General features: G+C 37.6%; 1 protein-coding gene across 8 annotated transcripts in view; it reads left to right on the forward strand.

The window, feature by feature from the left end:
- Positions 1-2770: 2770 nt before the first annotated feature.
- LOC127861034 (WD repeat-containing protein 37-like) overlaps positions 2771-16602 on the forward strand; it is a 341361-nt gene continuing 327529 nt past the window's right edge. Inside the window, exons 1-2 of one of the 8 annotated variants that reach the window (XM_052399396.1) lie at positions 2798-3001; positions 4610-4667. In XM_052399396.1, coding sequence (XP_052255356.1) covers positions 2885-3001; positions 4610-4667 — 175 coding nt within the window. In that variant the 5' untranslated portion in view covers positions 2798-2884. Of the gene's footprint in view, positions 3009-4609; positions 4668-5431; positions 5566-16602 lie in introns of those variants that run through there. The other 7 variants (XR_008040043.1, XR_008040037.1, XM_052399398.1 and 4 more) reach the window with 7 other exon arrangements.

The following is a 16602-nucleotide window of genomic DNA, read 5'->3' on the forward strand; positions in this document are numbered from 1 at the left end:
GTAAAATGTATTCAGTTGTGACGTAAAACGGTCCGTGAACAACCTTTGTTCGATGGTATACGCACGATGTAATCGTTGTCTATACGCAGATTAATAGACGTTCATAAGTTCCACAACGCTTTTTAATACGTCTCAAGCCATGCGAAAAGTGTATGGACGCAGATAAATATAATGTCATTAGTTATTTAATACAATTACTAGCGAATAAGCCACCTTAATATATCGACTCGATGCACATTGATAGGGTTTCTTTAGCTCTGTAATGCAAGTAAGACCGTATATATGCGCATGTGAATGTTAACTGGGTGCAGATCAACAGATACTCATCATTATTAAACCTGAATGTGACAGAGTCCCGGTCAACCCCGAACAAGCTACGGTTTATCCCGGTGAAGCCCCGGCAGAGCCCAGGTTGTCGCCGGTAATGTCCAGGTGGAGCCCCGGTAAAAGCCGGCAGCGTTCCGGCAAAGCCCCGGTCTACCGTAACTCAGCCGAGACTCACCGGGGCTATCCTGGCAACAGACCCCGGTAGAGCTACGGAAACGCCCCGGTTTAATCGCGGTCGTCGCCGGTAATGACCAGGCGGAGCCCCGGTGAATGCCGGTGGCGTCCCGGCAGAGCGCCGGTTTACCAATGAACCTGGCTATACCGGGACTCTGTCGGCATTCACCAGGGCTCCACCTGGGCACCACCGGCGACTACCGGGGCGTTGCTGTTGCTCTGCTGGGATCTGTATGGGCCCCGGTGGAGCAACGGTGCCGTCCGGGTTGTTCCCGGTGCCGTCCCGGTTGTTCCCGGTGCCGCGCCGGTCGATGCCGGTCCTTCACGGTAACTACCGGTTCATCCCGCAGGTGTTAAACATGTTAATACTTACCCGGTGGAGCGTGGAGCCCCAGTTATCCCCGGTCGTCCCCGGTTCATCCCTGTCGTTCCCGGTTCATCCCGGCAGAGCCCCGGTTCCACCCGGTAAATCCCGGATCACGCACCGGGGCTCCACCGGCATCATAGTGAGAGTGGGCCTTAAGACCGTATACGCGCATTTCAATGTACACAGATCAATAGGCAACAATCTCGTATAATCCAGAATTAAATCGTATAAGCACGATGTGAAAGTTATCTGGATACAGATTTATAGGTGCTCATTTGTTCCCCAACGCTATACCACGCGTATAAAACTTGCGAATATCGTATAGAAGCATGTTAATAGAAGTTACACAATGCACTATAATTCTGTATTCAGAACTCAATCTGTTGTGCACGTCTACATCTAACGTTTACATGCAAATAGAAGTTACACAATCTGCACTATAAATCTGTATTCAGAACTCAATCTTTTTTTTTCAAACGCTATTATACTAGTAAACCACAAGTCTACGACAAATTATTGACGCAGACAAATATGGTTTCATCATAATCTGCACTAAAAATCTGCATTACAAATTCTAATAGTGCCGCAAAATATACACCTCCCACTGTTCATCACATGATACACAATCTGCACAGAAAATCTGTTTTCTGAATTAAAACTGTTATGCGCGTCTGCATATAACACTAACCAGCAAATGTAGGACGCCACTTGGCCTTCAGAAGTGGTCGCCGGAATTTTCACATCGCCGTTCTTGGGTTAGTAAGTTCGCCGCAATCTGTAATAACGTACACATACCACGCTTTTTGTTCTTTCATGTTTATTAAAATATGAGCTTGTTTTTATGCGTTGCTGTCTTAATAGTGTTTTATGGAGTAGTAACATTTTTTATACCGGTACGTAAAATGGGATATGCACTGCAGCATGGTAATACACAATAATTGTACAGCTTCTTTAAAACATAAGCGATCAATATAATTCAATTATGGTCCTCTTCCACTTAGAATATGACTATATTACCTTGACCTTATTAAATATGAACAATTTCCCCATGATTGCTAACGTTATACTGTCAAGCACTGGAAAAGTCGAGCGCGCTGTCCTCTGACAGCTCTTGTTTGTTTTCTTAAGATGTGAAGATCTATCGGACAACTATAGTAGAGTATGCACACCTATAGTTATGTAAATTGGCAGATATTCTGGACTATAGGTCTATATGAGGGCCCTTTCCTTTGGTCAAATATTGCTGGTATATATACATTAGAGCCTTGTCGTTGAGATTTGATATAATACAGGCCATTTATAGGGGCTTGATTGGGGTGCTTTTATTATTTGCCATCGTTGGTATGAAATATGTATTGCCTATGAACATATTTTTATAAATATTTCTCTTTAATAATTGTCCTTAAGATATATCCTAAGGTTTTTGCCGCAGGCCGTATACTGGCAATATATTAGTTAATATTGTACCTTAAGAAAATCTTAGTAAAGGGTCACAGATAAGGTCAGTTTCAAAGCATTTAAATAAGAAGCGTTGTTTGGAAAATTTACATGCAGTATACTATATGCACTTGAAATTCTTCATAAGAGCCTCGTTATAAGAAAACTGGGCATAATGCATGTGCGTAAAGTATCGTTCCAGATTAGCCTGTGCAGACTGTAGGGACAACACTTTCCGCTTTATGGTATTTTTAGCTTAAAGGAAGTCTCTTTGCAAAAATTCAGTCAAGGGGTAAAATGCTGTACCAGATTAGACTGTGTGTTTAACAGGGACGACACTTTAGGAACATGCATTAAGCGCCATTTTCCCAAAACAAGGCTGATACCATTCCCCAATCAGAACATGCATTAAACCGAGATATCCCAGATCTATAAGGCCTTTATAGCATATTCACTTGAACTTCTTTTTACCATTTCTCCAATCAGCAGCTTTTTTATTTCTTCACTGTAGATCACTCCGCTTAGATGTGGAAACCGGACTGTTCCTGCTACAGGCCCTGGGTCATGCAGGCTAGGTAAATGCGATCCGGTTCAATCCGGTTAAGGACGGTAAAGGACGGTGTTGTAACATCGTCTGGCGAGGGCACGGCACATATCTGGTCGCCCCAAGTGTCCATTTCCTCAATTGATGCCTTAGTGAGTAGTAAGTGTTTTAGGCAATTTTAATAAACACATAGTTTTAAAACTATTTATTTTTGCTTGATTGCATTGTTAGCCTTAGGCTTATTGAAAGGCTATGGAGTCCTGAGACTAGAACCAGTACTTGGTGTCTATGGGTGAGATCGAAGGAACAGTCCAAGTGGGGATCGAACATGGGACTTCTTGGTCGTAAGGCGGACAACATATCCACTACGCCATGGTGACCTCTAAGTATGGACTAAGACCCAAGAGTTTGAAGATTTACAGGTTACTTATGAATTGTAATGTTACTGAACAAATTGTTCAACAACATGAATAATATTTTTGTAGGAGAAACATGCAAAATTAGACCCAACAATCAAATGTTTATAGAATATCACAGTTTTAAGAATACTATTTAAATCTTCTTAGATTTTGGTCTCATATATGGTTGAATAGGCCTGTTGTTAGATTGTGTTATCTTGGGTCGAGTGGTGGACTTTGGAAGTGGAGGGGGGGGGACATGGTGGGTGGGCGGACAGACTTGGGGGGTGGCGGAGTCAACAGTGGTTTCTGGTCAAAAACTTTCGTTGGCATTGACCAATCTCGATTTCACTGGTTGAATATCCTTGTTGTTAGATTATGCTATGGTGTGTGGAGGGGTGGACTTTGGGCTGGCAGAGTTAACAGTGGTTTCTGGTCAATAACTTCGTTGGCATTGACCAATCTTGATTTCACTTAAGAAAGGGCATGCTTGCATGGAGACTTAAGAAAGGGCAAGCTTGTATGGAGACTTACCATAGGGCAAGCTTGCATGGAGACTTAAGATAGGGCAAGCTTGTATGGAGACTTACCATAGGGCAAGCTTGCATGGAGACTTAAGAAAGGGCAAGCTTGTATGGAGACTTACCATAGGGCAAGCTTGCATGGAGACTTAAGATAGGGCAAGCTTGCATGGAGACTTAAGAAAGGACAAGCTTGCATGGAGACTTAAGATAGGGCAAGCTTGCATGGAGACTTAAGATAGGGCAAGCTTGCATGGAGACTTAAGATAGGGCAAGCTTGTATGGAGACTTACCATAGGGCAAGCTTGCATGGAGACTTAAGATAGGGCAAGCTTGCATGGAGACTTAAGATAGAGCAAGCTCGCATGGAGACTTAACGAGGGTTTGTATTTAGGACGTATTGGGTCAAGATGAAGGATTCTGTTTCTAAAAATAAAAAAAACAGCAAACATGTGTTTTGTTGCTTATTCAATAATGTTCTTGATGAAACTACGGATATAGCAAGCTTGAAATGAGACCTAAGGCACTTTCACTAAAAATAGAAAAAGCAACAGCTCAGTAATTTCAAGCTTTGATAGAGGTTTTGCAAGGTAATTTGTTATGTAGGTAGCCTACATGCAGATGGAATTTTGTTGCCAGTAATGTCAAGGTCACTGTTACAAGAATTGAAGACCAGTGGCAATTTGAAATATGATGAAATCAATGGTTATTTAATTTCAATAAAATGTGACAGAGTACAAAAAGTTGCAAATACCAGCCATCATTGGAAAAAACGCTCCTGTTGTTTCCTTTTATACAAAATTCTTAAGTTTAAATGAAACACTGCCATTTATGTTTCCAGCGGGCCCAGTCATCAGGGGATGATCTTGATATGTCAGACCAGTGTGAAACCAACAAAGGTCTGTATCTGAGGGTCAAGTCACAGAGATTGTATTTGTCTGAGGGCTCTGATGCAAGAATTTGGTGTATGCAAAGGCCCTATGGGAGAGAATTTGTGTAATAGAGGTTTCCTGTGGTAGGGATTTATTTGGTGTTAATAAGGGCCCTCAGGACTTGCATTGGGTGTAAATGAGGGCCCTAAGGGAGGGATATGTTGTAAATTAGGCCCTATTAGAGTGCCTAGTGGCCAAGATTTGGCACCCTTAAGGTCATAGTGGCCAAGATTAGGTATACATTAGGGCCTAGTGGCAGTAATATGGTAAACATCGTGGCTATATGTCCGAGTGGCCAAATATTGGGGTACATGAGTGCCCAGCGACTGAGATTTGATATACACAAGAGCTTAGTTGCCAACATTTGGTATACATGAGGGCATAGAGGCCGGGATCTCAAGCACATTGGGCTAAGTGGCAGAATGTTTGTACGCTTTAGGGCCAAGAGAAAGAGATTTGGTCTCCATAAAGACTCAATGTCGATATGAATGATGCAGTTGTATAATTGTGTAGTTGTCTTGAACACTTATTACTGTTCAAAATTATTAAATGCAAAAAATAATAATATCCAACTTAATGGTGATTCTGAGTGTTAAATAATTCTTTCATTTGACAGCTTATACTAAGTGATATGTTCTATCCAACTATTCTTTCCTTGAAGTGTGTTGAACTTTTATTTATTTAGAGAATCCATATCAACCTACCAATCTCTGCACCCCACTGCGGCGCGAGCTGATTGGACATCACAGTGTGGTGATTGCTGCTGATTGGTTGAACTTCGGTGGTCAGGTGATAACCGCATCATGGGATAGAACTGCAATCTTGTTTGACGCAGAAACTGGGGCAAACTTGACTGTTCTCAAAGGTAAGTCCAGACTGGACGTACAACTTTTCCTTAGTCTTTAAAGATGCTTATTTATAGATGCTTATTACTTAAATGCAATCTACTTAAATGTATTTTCCAAAAAAGACTTAACTATTTGAAATATATGTATATAATATACATTCTAACCTTTAAACTATACTATGAAGAAAAAAATGAATAAAAAAAAAGATCAATGAAAATATCTTCCATTATTAAGCTTAACAATGCTTAACAGGCTGATATTTGATAGGCAATATTTAAGCCTCACTCTTTTAAAACAATGCTCAACAGGCTGATATTTGATAGGCAATATTTAAGCCTCACTCTTTTAAAACAATGCTTAACAGGCTGATATTTGATGGACAATATTTAAGCCTCAATCTTTTAAAACAATGCTTAACAGGCTGATATTTGATAGGCAATATTTAAGCATCACTCTTTTAAAACAATGCTTAACAGGCTGATATTTGAAAGGCAATATTTAAACCTCACTCTTTTAAAACAATGCTTAACAAGCTGATATTTGATAGGCAATATTTAAGCCTCACTCTATTAAAACAATGCTTAACAAGCTGATATTTGATAGGCTATATTTGAGCCTCGCTTTTTGAAAACAAGGCTTAATATAGGCTAATATTTGATGAAAATAAGGCTAAATATAGGCTCATATTTGATAGGCTTTATTTTAGCCTTGCTGTATGGAAACAATGGTATATATTGTCTTATATTTGATAGGCTATATTTTAGCCTCACTGAATGAAAAAAACGAGTCTAAATATAGGCTGAGCTTTGATATATTTGAGCCTCGCTCTATAAAAAACAAGGCTAAATATAGGCTGATGTGTTATAGGCTATATTGAGCCTCACTTTGAAAACAAGGCTTAATATAGGCCTGTATTTGATAGGCTATATTTGAGCCTTTCTCTATGAAAACCAGGCTTAATATAGGCTGATATTTGAATGGCTATATTTGAGCCTCGCTCTATGAAAACAAGGCCAAATATAGGCTGATATTTGAATGGCTATACTTGAGCATTGCTCTATGAAAACAAGGCTTAATATCGGTCGATAGATGATTGGCTATATTTGAGCCTTGATCTATGAAAAAAGGCTTAATATAGGCTGAAATTTGAAAGGCTATATTTGAGCCTCGCTCTATGAAAACAAGGCTTATTATAGGCTGATATTTAATAGGCTATATTTGAGCCTCGCTCTATGAAAACAAGGCTAAATATAGGCGGATGTTTGATAGGCTTTATTTGAGTCTCGCTTTTTGAAAACAAGGCTTAATGTAGGCTGATATTTGAGAGGCTATATTTGAGCCTCGCTCTATGAAAACAAGGCTAAATATAGGCTGATGTTTGATCGGCTATATTTGAGTCTCGCTCTTTGAAAACAAGGCTTTATGTAGACTGATATTTGAAAAGCAATATTTGAGCCTCGCTCTATGAAAACAAGGCTAAATGTAGGCTGATATCTGATAGGCTATATTTGAGCCTCGCTCTTTGAAAACAAGGCTTAATATCGGCTCATATTTGATAGGCTATATTTGAGTCTCGCTCTTTGAAAACAAGGCTTAATGTAGGCTGATATCTGATAGGCTATATTTGAGCCTCGCTCTTTGAAAACAAGGCTAAATATAGGCTGATGTTTGATAGGCTATATTTGAGCCTCGCTCTATGAAAACAAGGCTAAATATAGGCTGATATTTGAAAGGCAATATTTGAGCCTCGCTCTATGAAAACAAGGCTTAATGTAGGCTGATATCTGATAGGCTATATTTGAGCCTTGCTCTTTGAAAACAAGGCTTAATATCGGCTCATATTTAATAGGCTATATTTGAGTCTCGCTCTTTGAAAACAAGGCTTAATATATAGATAATAACAGGTTACTGCCTGATCGTTTTGTAATATATCAGGCGAGGCTTAGAACAAAATAACAGCGAGGCTTGCCGAGCCGTTATTTATTCGTGCCGAGCTTGATATATTACAAAACGATCAGGCAGTAACCTGTTTTTCTGTTTATCATACCACTGGCACCACTCACCCCGTTTTTCAAGAAATAATGAAAAATAATCGCTACGCCCTGGAGCCGCTGCATTCGTTTATCGAGTATAAATCATTCTAAAAATAGCATTGTTCCTCAACACGAAAAGTAGCGCCATTAAATGTAATTTAATAACGCTGTTTCTTTCTCTTCCTTCTTTAATTCTGCAACAAAACTTTAAGCAGCAATACTTTAATACACAAATGAAAGCATATATTATACATTTTAACGGCAAAACTTGATAACCGTTGTAACATGTCAAGGCCAGTGCAGTCGCTCATGTCTTCGCAGTGTGTCAACACGTGTCAAGAATTGAATGATGTTTTTATTAGAATTTGGAATATATACTGCGCGTTTGGTTTACTGTGGTGGTTGTGCGTAGATATTGAGGTTCTGCACGTTAAGTACAGCTCCAAAAACATGTCATTTATTGGATTTTGGCCAAGAAACTGTGCTTGTGAAACTGCCGGGTGGGTGAGGAGAGAAATGTTCATTTCGGAAGTGTATGTAGAAGTGCATGAAACAGATGGAGTTGCAGTAGAACATGTTGCCAAAAGGTGTAAACATCTTTTATGTGTTTGTTCGGAAATTTCACTGTAATTGGTTATTGACTGTACGTTTATGTGTCCTGTTATATGCATCATTTTGGTGGGTGCGATATTGGAATCCCTTAGTTTTTGAACATGGTGTTTCTACTCTAGCAGAATGATTACTTATGTTTTTTCTTTTTTTCAAAACAGGCCTCGATGGCCATAGTTTTCAATATCTTGGCATTTTTTTCACCAAGTTTCTGCCGTGATTAAACAGTGATTACAAATACATTTTCATTGTTTTGTTTATAGATTTTTCTACTTTGCTTTCAGGCAGTCAGGTGTGAGGGAAAATTCTGGATCACTGCTCCGGAAGATAGAGTATAGGTACTTTGCTCTTTGAAGTTTCCGTCAATGCTTCCCACGATGCTACGCAATGTGACAGGCTCGTATTCATCATCATCATTCTTGCGAATGGAGACCAGATATGTGGCAAGATATTTATCTAGATGGTCGACTGATAAATTGTGGATTGCCTTCGTTTCGCCTTACTTGGCAAGGTATTTTTGAATTCGACTGACATCTGCCAGTGTTTTCCAGATAGTGTTTTTGTTATCTTCGGCTTCAATTAATTTTTGTTCATCTTCGGTTGTTATTTCTATGGCGTCTGACATGTTTTAACTGTTCTCAGTTTTTTTATTTTGTTTCAGAACTAGTAAGGGCTTTTCCAGTAAAACATATGTCCCACCCCCTGGAAGGCACTTTCAAAATGAACCAACCCCCTTTAGAAGTTAATTTAAAAAAAAAAGAACCCCCTTTAGAATATTTTTTTTCTGCTATTTGGACCCCCTTTAGAAGTTGTTTTATGGCACTACCGTTTTGATTTTAAAAGCAGTTGTAGGGCTTTTTTAACACTTTGCCACGGACTATGGATAACCGTGTAATAACACTAAAAACGGTGCATGAGCGCGAAAATCTCTGTTAACTGTAATAACCAATTAACCACGGCCTCTAGATGACAATATACGCTCCGTGACCTACCACACGAATCGGTCCCTACAGTTTACTCCTCCACGAGACTGATGATAGCAACCGTGCGTAATCCTCATGGAAATCGTGTTTTTCATGCATAATATTATATCAAAATATTGTTCGGCACGTTAAGCGTTGTAATAAATTAATATTGAATTCATTACACATATAATGCAAATATAAATGGTTTGTGTAATATACAAATGCGAATAATTATTTGTAATCCGAAACACACTTCTGATTTTTTATGTTAACGCGACGTTTACAAATTCTAGCATTAAATATACAGTCCTCATGTATTTTTGTGTTTTTCTTTTGTTCCGACAAAAAGCGCGCGTATGCAGTAATGTACAACATCACGCTATACGCCTGGAAAGCGTTTGTGTATTGATTTTTGGATTAAAACTTAGTAGCGCAGAGAACGTTGAGACCTGTTGATTTCGGTTAAAAGTTTCGTTGGTCTTTTAAACACAATTATATCGCGAACAATTTGCAAGTGGCATTTCTTCTAAATTAATTTCGAATCAAACACGACGTATCTTTTTCGTTACTGTCTATATTATGTGTTACAATAATACGATTATTATTAATAATACAAGTCAACATATATTTCACAATCAATTCACATGGCAGTTTTTTCGTGTTTGTAGACGCCCAGGATAAAAGTAAACCGTGCTCGCACATACATGTAGCTATATGCCCCCGCACCTGAAGAGTAATAATTGCGTGTTGTTTATGCTTTTATCAGTTTGAAGTCATGACGAACCCATGATTGATTGTGATAATTGCATCATATATGTCTAAATGTCGGAAATGAAACATTAGGCGGTGACCATTTATTTATGTTATTTTATTGAAAGGAAATTTCAATGCCTAATAATTCGCAAGATACCCCACTACTTTATTTGAAATTCACTACCATTTTAATGGAAATTAAAAGATCCATTAAAATCTGCGCTAAGATTTTTTTGTGTTCCAAATAAATACACCCACGCTAATTTTCGCGCGCTTTTTATTTTGAAGGAAACATGAATTCAAGAACTACAAATGTACGTGTGCACTATTTATTGGTGGAAAGAATTTGTAACAGAACATGAACTGTACACGACGTGCATACACTGCGTAAGGTGATTTACGCATGACCTAATTGGGCGCTTATTTCATCAAATCTTTAAATAGAAACATATGATACTTTAGAAAAAGGGAGAATATTTGTGTTAATGAAATTTTGAGCACTGTTTTCGTCAATATTTACCAGCTTTGATTTTAAAAATGGAAGCGAGCATTTACGGGATTATCATTGTTTAACAGATGACATCCGATGGTAATTGTATGAAGTATGCACCATGGAGAGAAGCTGACGAAATGTTAACACAATCGCGTAGAAGTAAACATATCAGCGTTTTATCTGTATCTGTTTCTTATTTTCGTTAATTTGAAAATTAGTTAACCTTTTTTATAGTATACAATGACTATTTGTAAATTTTTATACTCGGCGAATCGCCGCGTGTTTAGACGCGGCGTGACTCCGCGGATCGATGCCGAGGCAGAAACAGACGCGGCGTGACTCCGCGATTTATCGCCGAGTGACTCGGCAATATGCCGAGTAAATACTCGTTGCGGTTGCGGCGAGAAATCGCAAACTAAAGAATCTGGTTTTGCGTGAGCTGTACTGTAGACTAAAACCCACGTCGTTCCGTTTCACAGCCGACCCGGTCATGTTGATCGCGTGATTATCGGACTCCAAAACGTTCGTGATGAAAAACGGTTGGCACGGAAAGGTATTTAAATGATCATATAGTTCATTTTAAGTTGGCAAATAGGGTTAGAAGCAAAATAGAAATGATGACCCCAAACAGAAGTAAAATATAAGTTATTACAACCCTCTTCAGAAGCAAATAATGAAGAAATCCATCCCCAACAGAATTTCTTTATTTTGCCGTCCAGGGGTGGGATATATGTTTAACTGGAATAGCCCTAAGGAATTCTAAATGACTTATTTAAATAGACATTTGCATTCGTGCTTTCATCAAATGGTTCATTAAACACACTCGCATTTATTCCAAACTGATTGGCAAAGTCTTCCTCAGACATCCTCCATTAAACCGTCCCAAACAACGTCAAACTTACCTCCATCCACAAAGTCTGACATGGTAATGTTTATTTATTATGCCCCCTTTCGAAGATGAGGGGGTATATTGCTTTGCACATGTCGGTAACTCTGTCGGTCTGTCGGTCGGTCCACCAGGTGGTTTCCGGATGATAACTCAAGAACGCTTAGCCTAGGATCATGAAACTTCATAGGTACATTGATCATGACTCGCAGATAACCCCCATTGATTTTGAGGTCACTAGGTCAAAGGTCAAGGTCACTGTGACCCGAAATAGTAAAATGTTTTCCGGATGATAATTCAAGAACGCTTATGCCTATGATCATGAAACTTGATAGGTAGATTGATCATGACTAGCAGATGACCCCTTTTGATTTTCAGGTCACTAGGTCAAAGGTCAAGGTCACGGTGACCCGAAATATTAAAATGGTTTCCGGGTGATAACTCAAGAACGCTTATGCCTAGGATCATGAAAATTGATAGGTAGATTGTTCATGACTAGCAGATGACCCCTATTGATTTTCAGGTCACTAGGTCAAAGGTCAAGGTCATGGTGATCCGAAATAGTAAAATGGTTTTCGGATGATAACTCTAGAACGCTTTGCCTAGGATCATGAAACTTGATAGGTACTTTGATCATGACTGGCAGATGACCCCTATTGATTTTCAGGTCACTAGGTCAAAGGTCAAGGTCACAGTGACCCGAAATAGTAAAATGGTTCTCTGATGATAACTCATGAAAGCTTATGGCTAGGATCATGAAATTTCATAGGTACATTGATCATGACTCGCAGATGACCCCTATTGATTTTCAGGTCACTAGGTCAAAGGTCAAGGTCACAGTGACAAAAAACATATTTACAAAATGGCTGTCACTACAACTTAGAGCCCATATGGGGGGGCATGCATGTTTTGCCAGCAGCCCTTGTTGTATTTATATATGTTTTTTATGGTTAAGTCCTTATTTTAAAAAAAAATTAGCTTTTAACGAGCCTTAGCAAACACAATTTATGTGGCAAAATTTGCTAACTGTAGAAGAGGACAAATATAACGTTAATAATAATTTATGATTTAAAATTATTTCATTATTTAATGCTTATTACATTGGGTTTTATTGTGAAGTGTGTTACTTTTTTATGTTTTACTATTTTTACTGCTTTTTATTGTTTGTTTTATTTGTTTGGTCTGTTTATATTGAGTGTTGAACTTTTGACATAACCTTTTACCTTTGATGTTTGCATATGAAGGCGTGTCAAAAAAAGTAGTCCGTTTGTTACATGACGTCATCAGCATGTACTTATTCATTCTTAATATTTGTAAAATACGTTTTTTTTCTTCTGTTTTTGTTGCTGTTTGTGGATTAAATGTAATACCTATTGGTATCAAATTGTTTGTTTTGAAAACTCTGATTCAGTGTTGCAATAAAACAAAAACTTGTACTTAAGTCTGAGTAGCCTCCACATGACTGATATATGAACTTCCTGTTAACCATGATATGAAAAAAAGATATCAGACAACCGGATGTCAAGCAGATATCAATGTGGTGGTATGATAAAGGCTGATATTTGAAAGACTGATATCTGAGCCCGCTCAGGGGCAACGGGGCTAAATGCATGTGCATAAAGTGTGGTCCTCGATTGGCCTGTGCAGTCCACACAGGCTAATCAGGGACGTAACTTTCCATTTACAAATAGAAATCAAATCTAGGTGGAAAGGATCATCTCTTATTAGCCTGTGTTGGCTGCACAGGCTAATCTTGGATGACACTTGAAACACTTTAAGTAGAGTTTTCTCAGAGCGAGGGTCATTTAGTACTTACTTTCCCATACTTTGTTTGTTGAAAATCAATCTTTTTGACACTTTATTTTTATTCCTAGTTTTCAAACAATTTTTTATTCGGGTGACTTTTTTTTATCAGTGCTTTGTTTTTATTTCTTCAATCTTCTTTTTGAAGATGTTACGTAAATCAAGAGTTATGGATTGATGAAGAGGGTTTGAGTGATAAGAAGATTCTTGTGATGGTTATGACGGAGATTATAGTAGTGACCTTTGTGTTTTAGATGATGATTGTGTTAATGACAAAAATACTGTTTTCAATTCGAATTTTAATTTCTGATATACCTTTCATTAATAATTGATATTTGTCCACTTTTGTTTAATATCCCCATCCCTATCCCCAGGCAAGCATCATAACTTTAATACATTTCAGACTGTGTGTTTCTCCATCACAGAACATGACTGCCATCCCACATGATAACAGACACATAAGGCTATTTGTCATCAATGGAAACAGAATAGGAAGACTTCCGCGTAGCAGCAGAACTGTAAGTAGTGACTGGGATAGAGAGTGGATTCTTACATGTTACTATTGGTAAAATGATCATCGTCATCATTATCATCATCATCATCATCACCACCACCACCAAAATCAACACCACCAACATCGTCGTCATCATCATCATCATCCTCCTCATCATCACCATCAGTACTATAATGTGATGTCAAACAAAATGTATGTGATCATTTAGATATCAATTTTAAAGTCACGCCCACCTAAGAAATGAAAAGGCGTTTTGCATTGACATCAGGTATAATTACTAAATAATAATTATTTTACCAATGTGATGCACATATATTTACTATTTTGGTTTGTTGAATATCCATTTAGAGTGATTATTGCAAACATGTACATTTATTAAATTTTTTCGGGTAGTGGGGCTTTTAAAATAGGATAACAGCACATAACTACCTTTGAATTCTCATAAAGGCCATTGCTGGTTTGCAGGGCCACTCAAAAATGGTGTGCAGTGTAGCCTGGGCCGAGGATAATCCAGTGTGTAACCTGTTCTCGTGCGGCTTCGACAGACAGGTCCTGGGTTGGAACATCAATGCTCAGATCAAGGAATGAAAAGAGTCAGTCATGGGTCATTATGAAGAAACATTCGAGCCTCCCTTTTGGACATCTTGGCTTAATGCATGTGTATAAAGTTTCGTCCCAGTTCAGCCATTGAAGTTCCCCTTAAAAATTGTGTTAAAAGTTTTAAGGGTCGTCCCTGTTTAACCTGTATGGACTGCGCAGTCTAATATGGTATGATACTTAATGCACATGCCCAGTTTTCAATGAACAAGGCCCATATTATCTGATTAAATAAAACTGTTCTTGTTCTTAATACATTTTAGCCCATGCTTACATGGAAGAGTGTGTGTTGAATACCAAACTATGAAATGAATTGTTTTCTGTCATTGTTTGTAACCAAATTCAAGGTAGTAAATATGGAATATTTGTAGAGTTTTTTTTCAATTTTAAATGTTAATGTTATAGGTATTGAGTTGAATAAATTGTATAAATACATAACAGTGTTAATCAGTAATGTTGGTGGATATTATATTGAATTGTAAATAATAATGTAATTAGTTCGTTTGAAAAAAAATATTGCAAATGCCAGAAACAAATATTGAATGAAAAGAATAACATTTTATGCACAAATATATTCGAGTACTGCATGATTAATACATAGAAAATACTTATTAAATTTATTTACCAAAGCTCAGTACAACTAAACCACCAGTCTTAGTTCAAACTTATTTATTTAAGCTGGATTGCATCGAAAGCCTAAGGCTTATATAAAACGCCATCAAGGATGTTTAATGGGTATAACCAGTACATGTTGTCTTTGGGAAAGGTCTAAAGAACGCTCCCACAATGGGGATCAAACACGTGAGCCTTGTCGAGTGGTTCAGGTTTCAGTGCCATAATGCCGAGCCAATAAACTCATCTCTAGTCAATCCCTACCTGGTATTTTATTTATCCAATCATTTTTGGAATCGTCCTGTCTTTTAATTATTATGTTGATTTATTAAAAAAGCCAATCCATACAACTGCAAATACGACCTTAAGGTGTCCGCATTTGTTTGCTAGGTCCAACATTTTCATCTTTTGTCTGTACTAAATCTGGCTTGGTGGCTGTTTAAATACTCTATATTTGTGCAATATGAAATCGTTGCTTGTTGTTTTAGTTTCCAGTGGTGTCACAATATCAATTGTTTGTTTTACCCATTCCCAGCTATCCCAGAATATTGCTGACTAATGCAAATATAAAAAAATAATTACCGGTATTGCATCCATATTTATTGTAAATCATGGATGCTGATTAATACAGTTATGAATTTCATTTGTGAATATTTTTCTGGATGGAAAATGTATGTTAGTGTATATAATATACTTTATAAAGATAATGATTTTATACATGTTTAATATATGTATTTAGCTTAATATTTTATTTGCTTACTGTTGATTAATTTCACATGTTCGTTGTTTATAAAACCAGAGACGTATGTTATCTACGTGTCTGATTATACCGGTAATGCGTTCAATGTATGAAAATACATGTATATATGTTAAGTAAATCGATGATTCTTGAGCACAAGTGTATTTGTTTTAATGCAAATTGCGTCTAATCTTATCATAATCATATATCATGGCTTTATATGAAGTTTTCAAGATTTCTCAAGAAAGAAAACATGATTAAAACGAATCGCTTTGCGACGATGGCCCACTATTTTGTATAGTTGATTCCACGTGATCGATAAATCTGCTTTTAACTGGTTTAAAGTCGTGGCAGGGAATGCGAATATGAGCCTTGTTCTGTGAATATTGAACCAAATGCATTGGCGCAAAATGTCATATCAGATTAGCTTGTGCAGTTTACACAGGCTAATCAGAGACAACACTTTTCACCTAAACTGGATTTTTCGTTAAGAAGAGACTTCCTTTAAACCAAACATTCCATAGAAGCGGAAAGTGTCGTCCCTAATTAGCCTGTGTGGACTGCACATGCTTACCTTTGGAAGAATCTTTACGCACATGCATTAAGCCCAAATTTCCCAGAGATAGTCTCATTAAGTGACAACTGCTGGCGATAACTGGTGCCCCAATATCTAAGGAAACATATTCCTTAAATGTTTGAATTTGTTTTTTGGTTTCTCAATTTATAGATTTTCCAAATACTCAAGCTTGCAATCTGTTTAGATGGTAGCAATTTATAAGTGTAGTGTTCAACACTATGCTAATCAATTGATATAATTCAACTTTGCATTTACCGCAAACAGCACAATTTTCTTGTGATTTGTATGTATTGACGAAATGATAATATCAATACTGCTTTCATAGATTCAAACACACTTACTAAGCGTTTACTAATAATTGTATTGCACACATAATTATATAGTATGATGAACATATGTTCGTATGTACAATACACATAACGCAATAAACATGCCCACATTTAATATTGAAAATGAATGCATAGAATTCATTC

This window comes from Dreissena polymorpha, chromosome 15, assembly GCF_020536995.1.
Source record: "Dreissena polymorpha isolate Duluth1 chromosome 15, UMN_Dpol_1.0, whole genome shotgun sequence".
In the NCBI taxonomy this organism is placed as follows: domain Eukaryota; kingdom Metazoa; phylum Mollusca; class Bivalvia; order Myida; family Dreissenidae; genus Dreissena; species Dreissena polymorpha.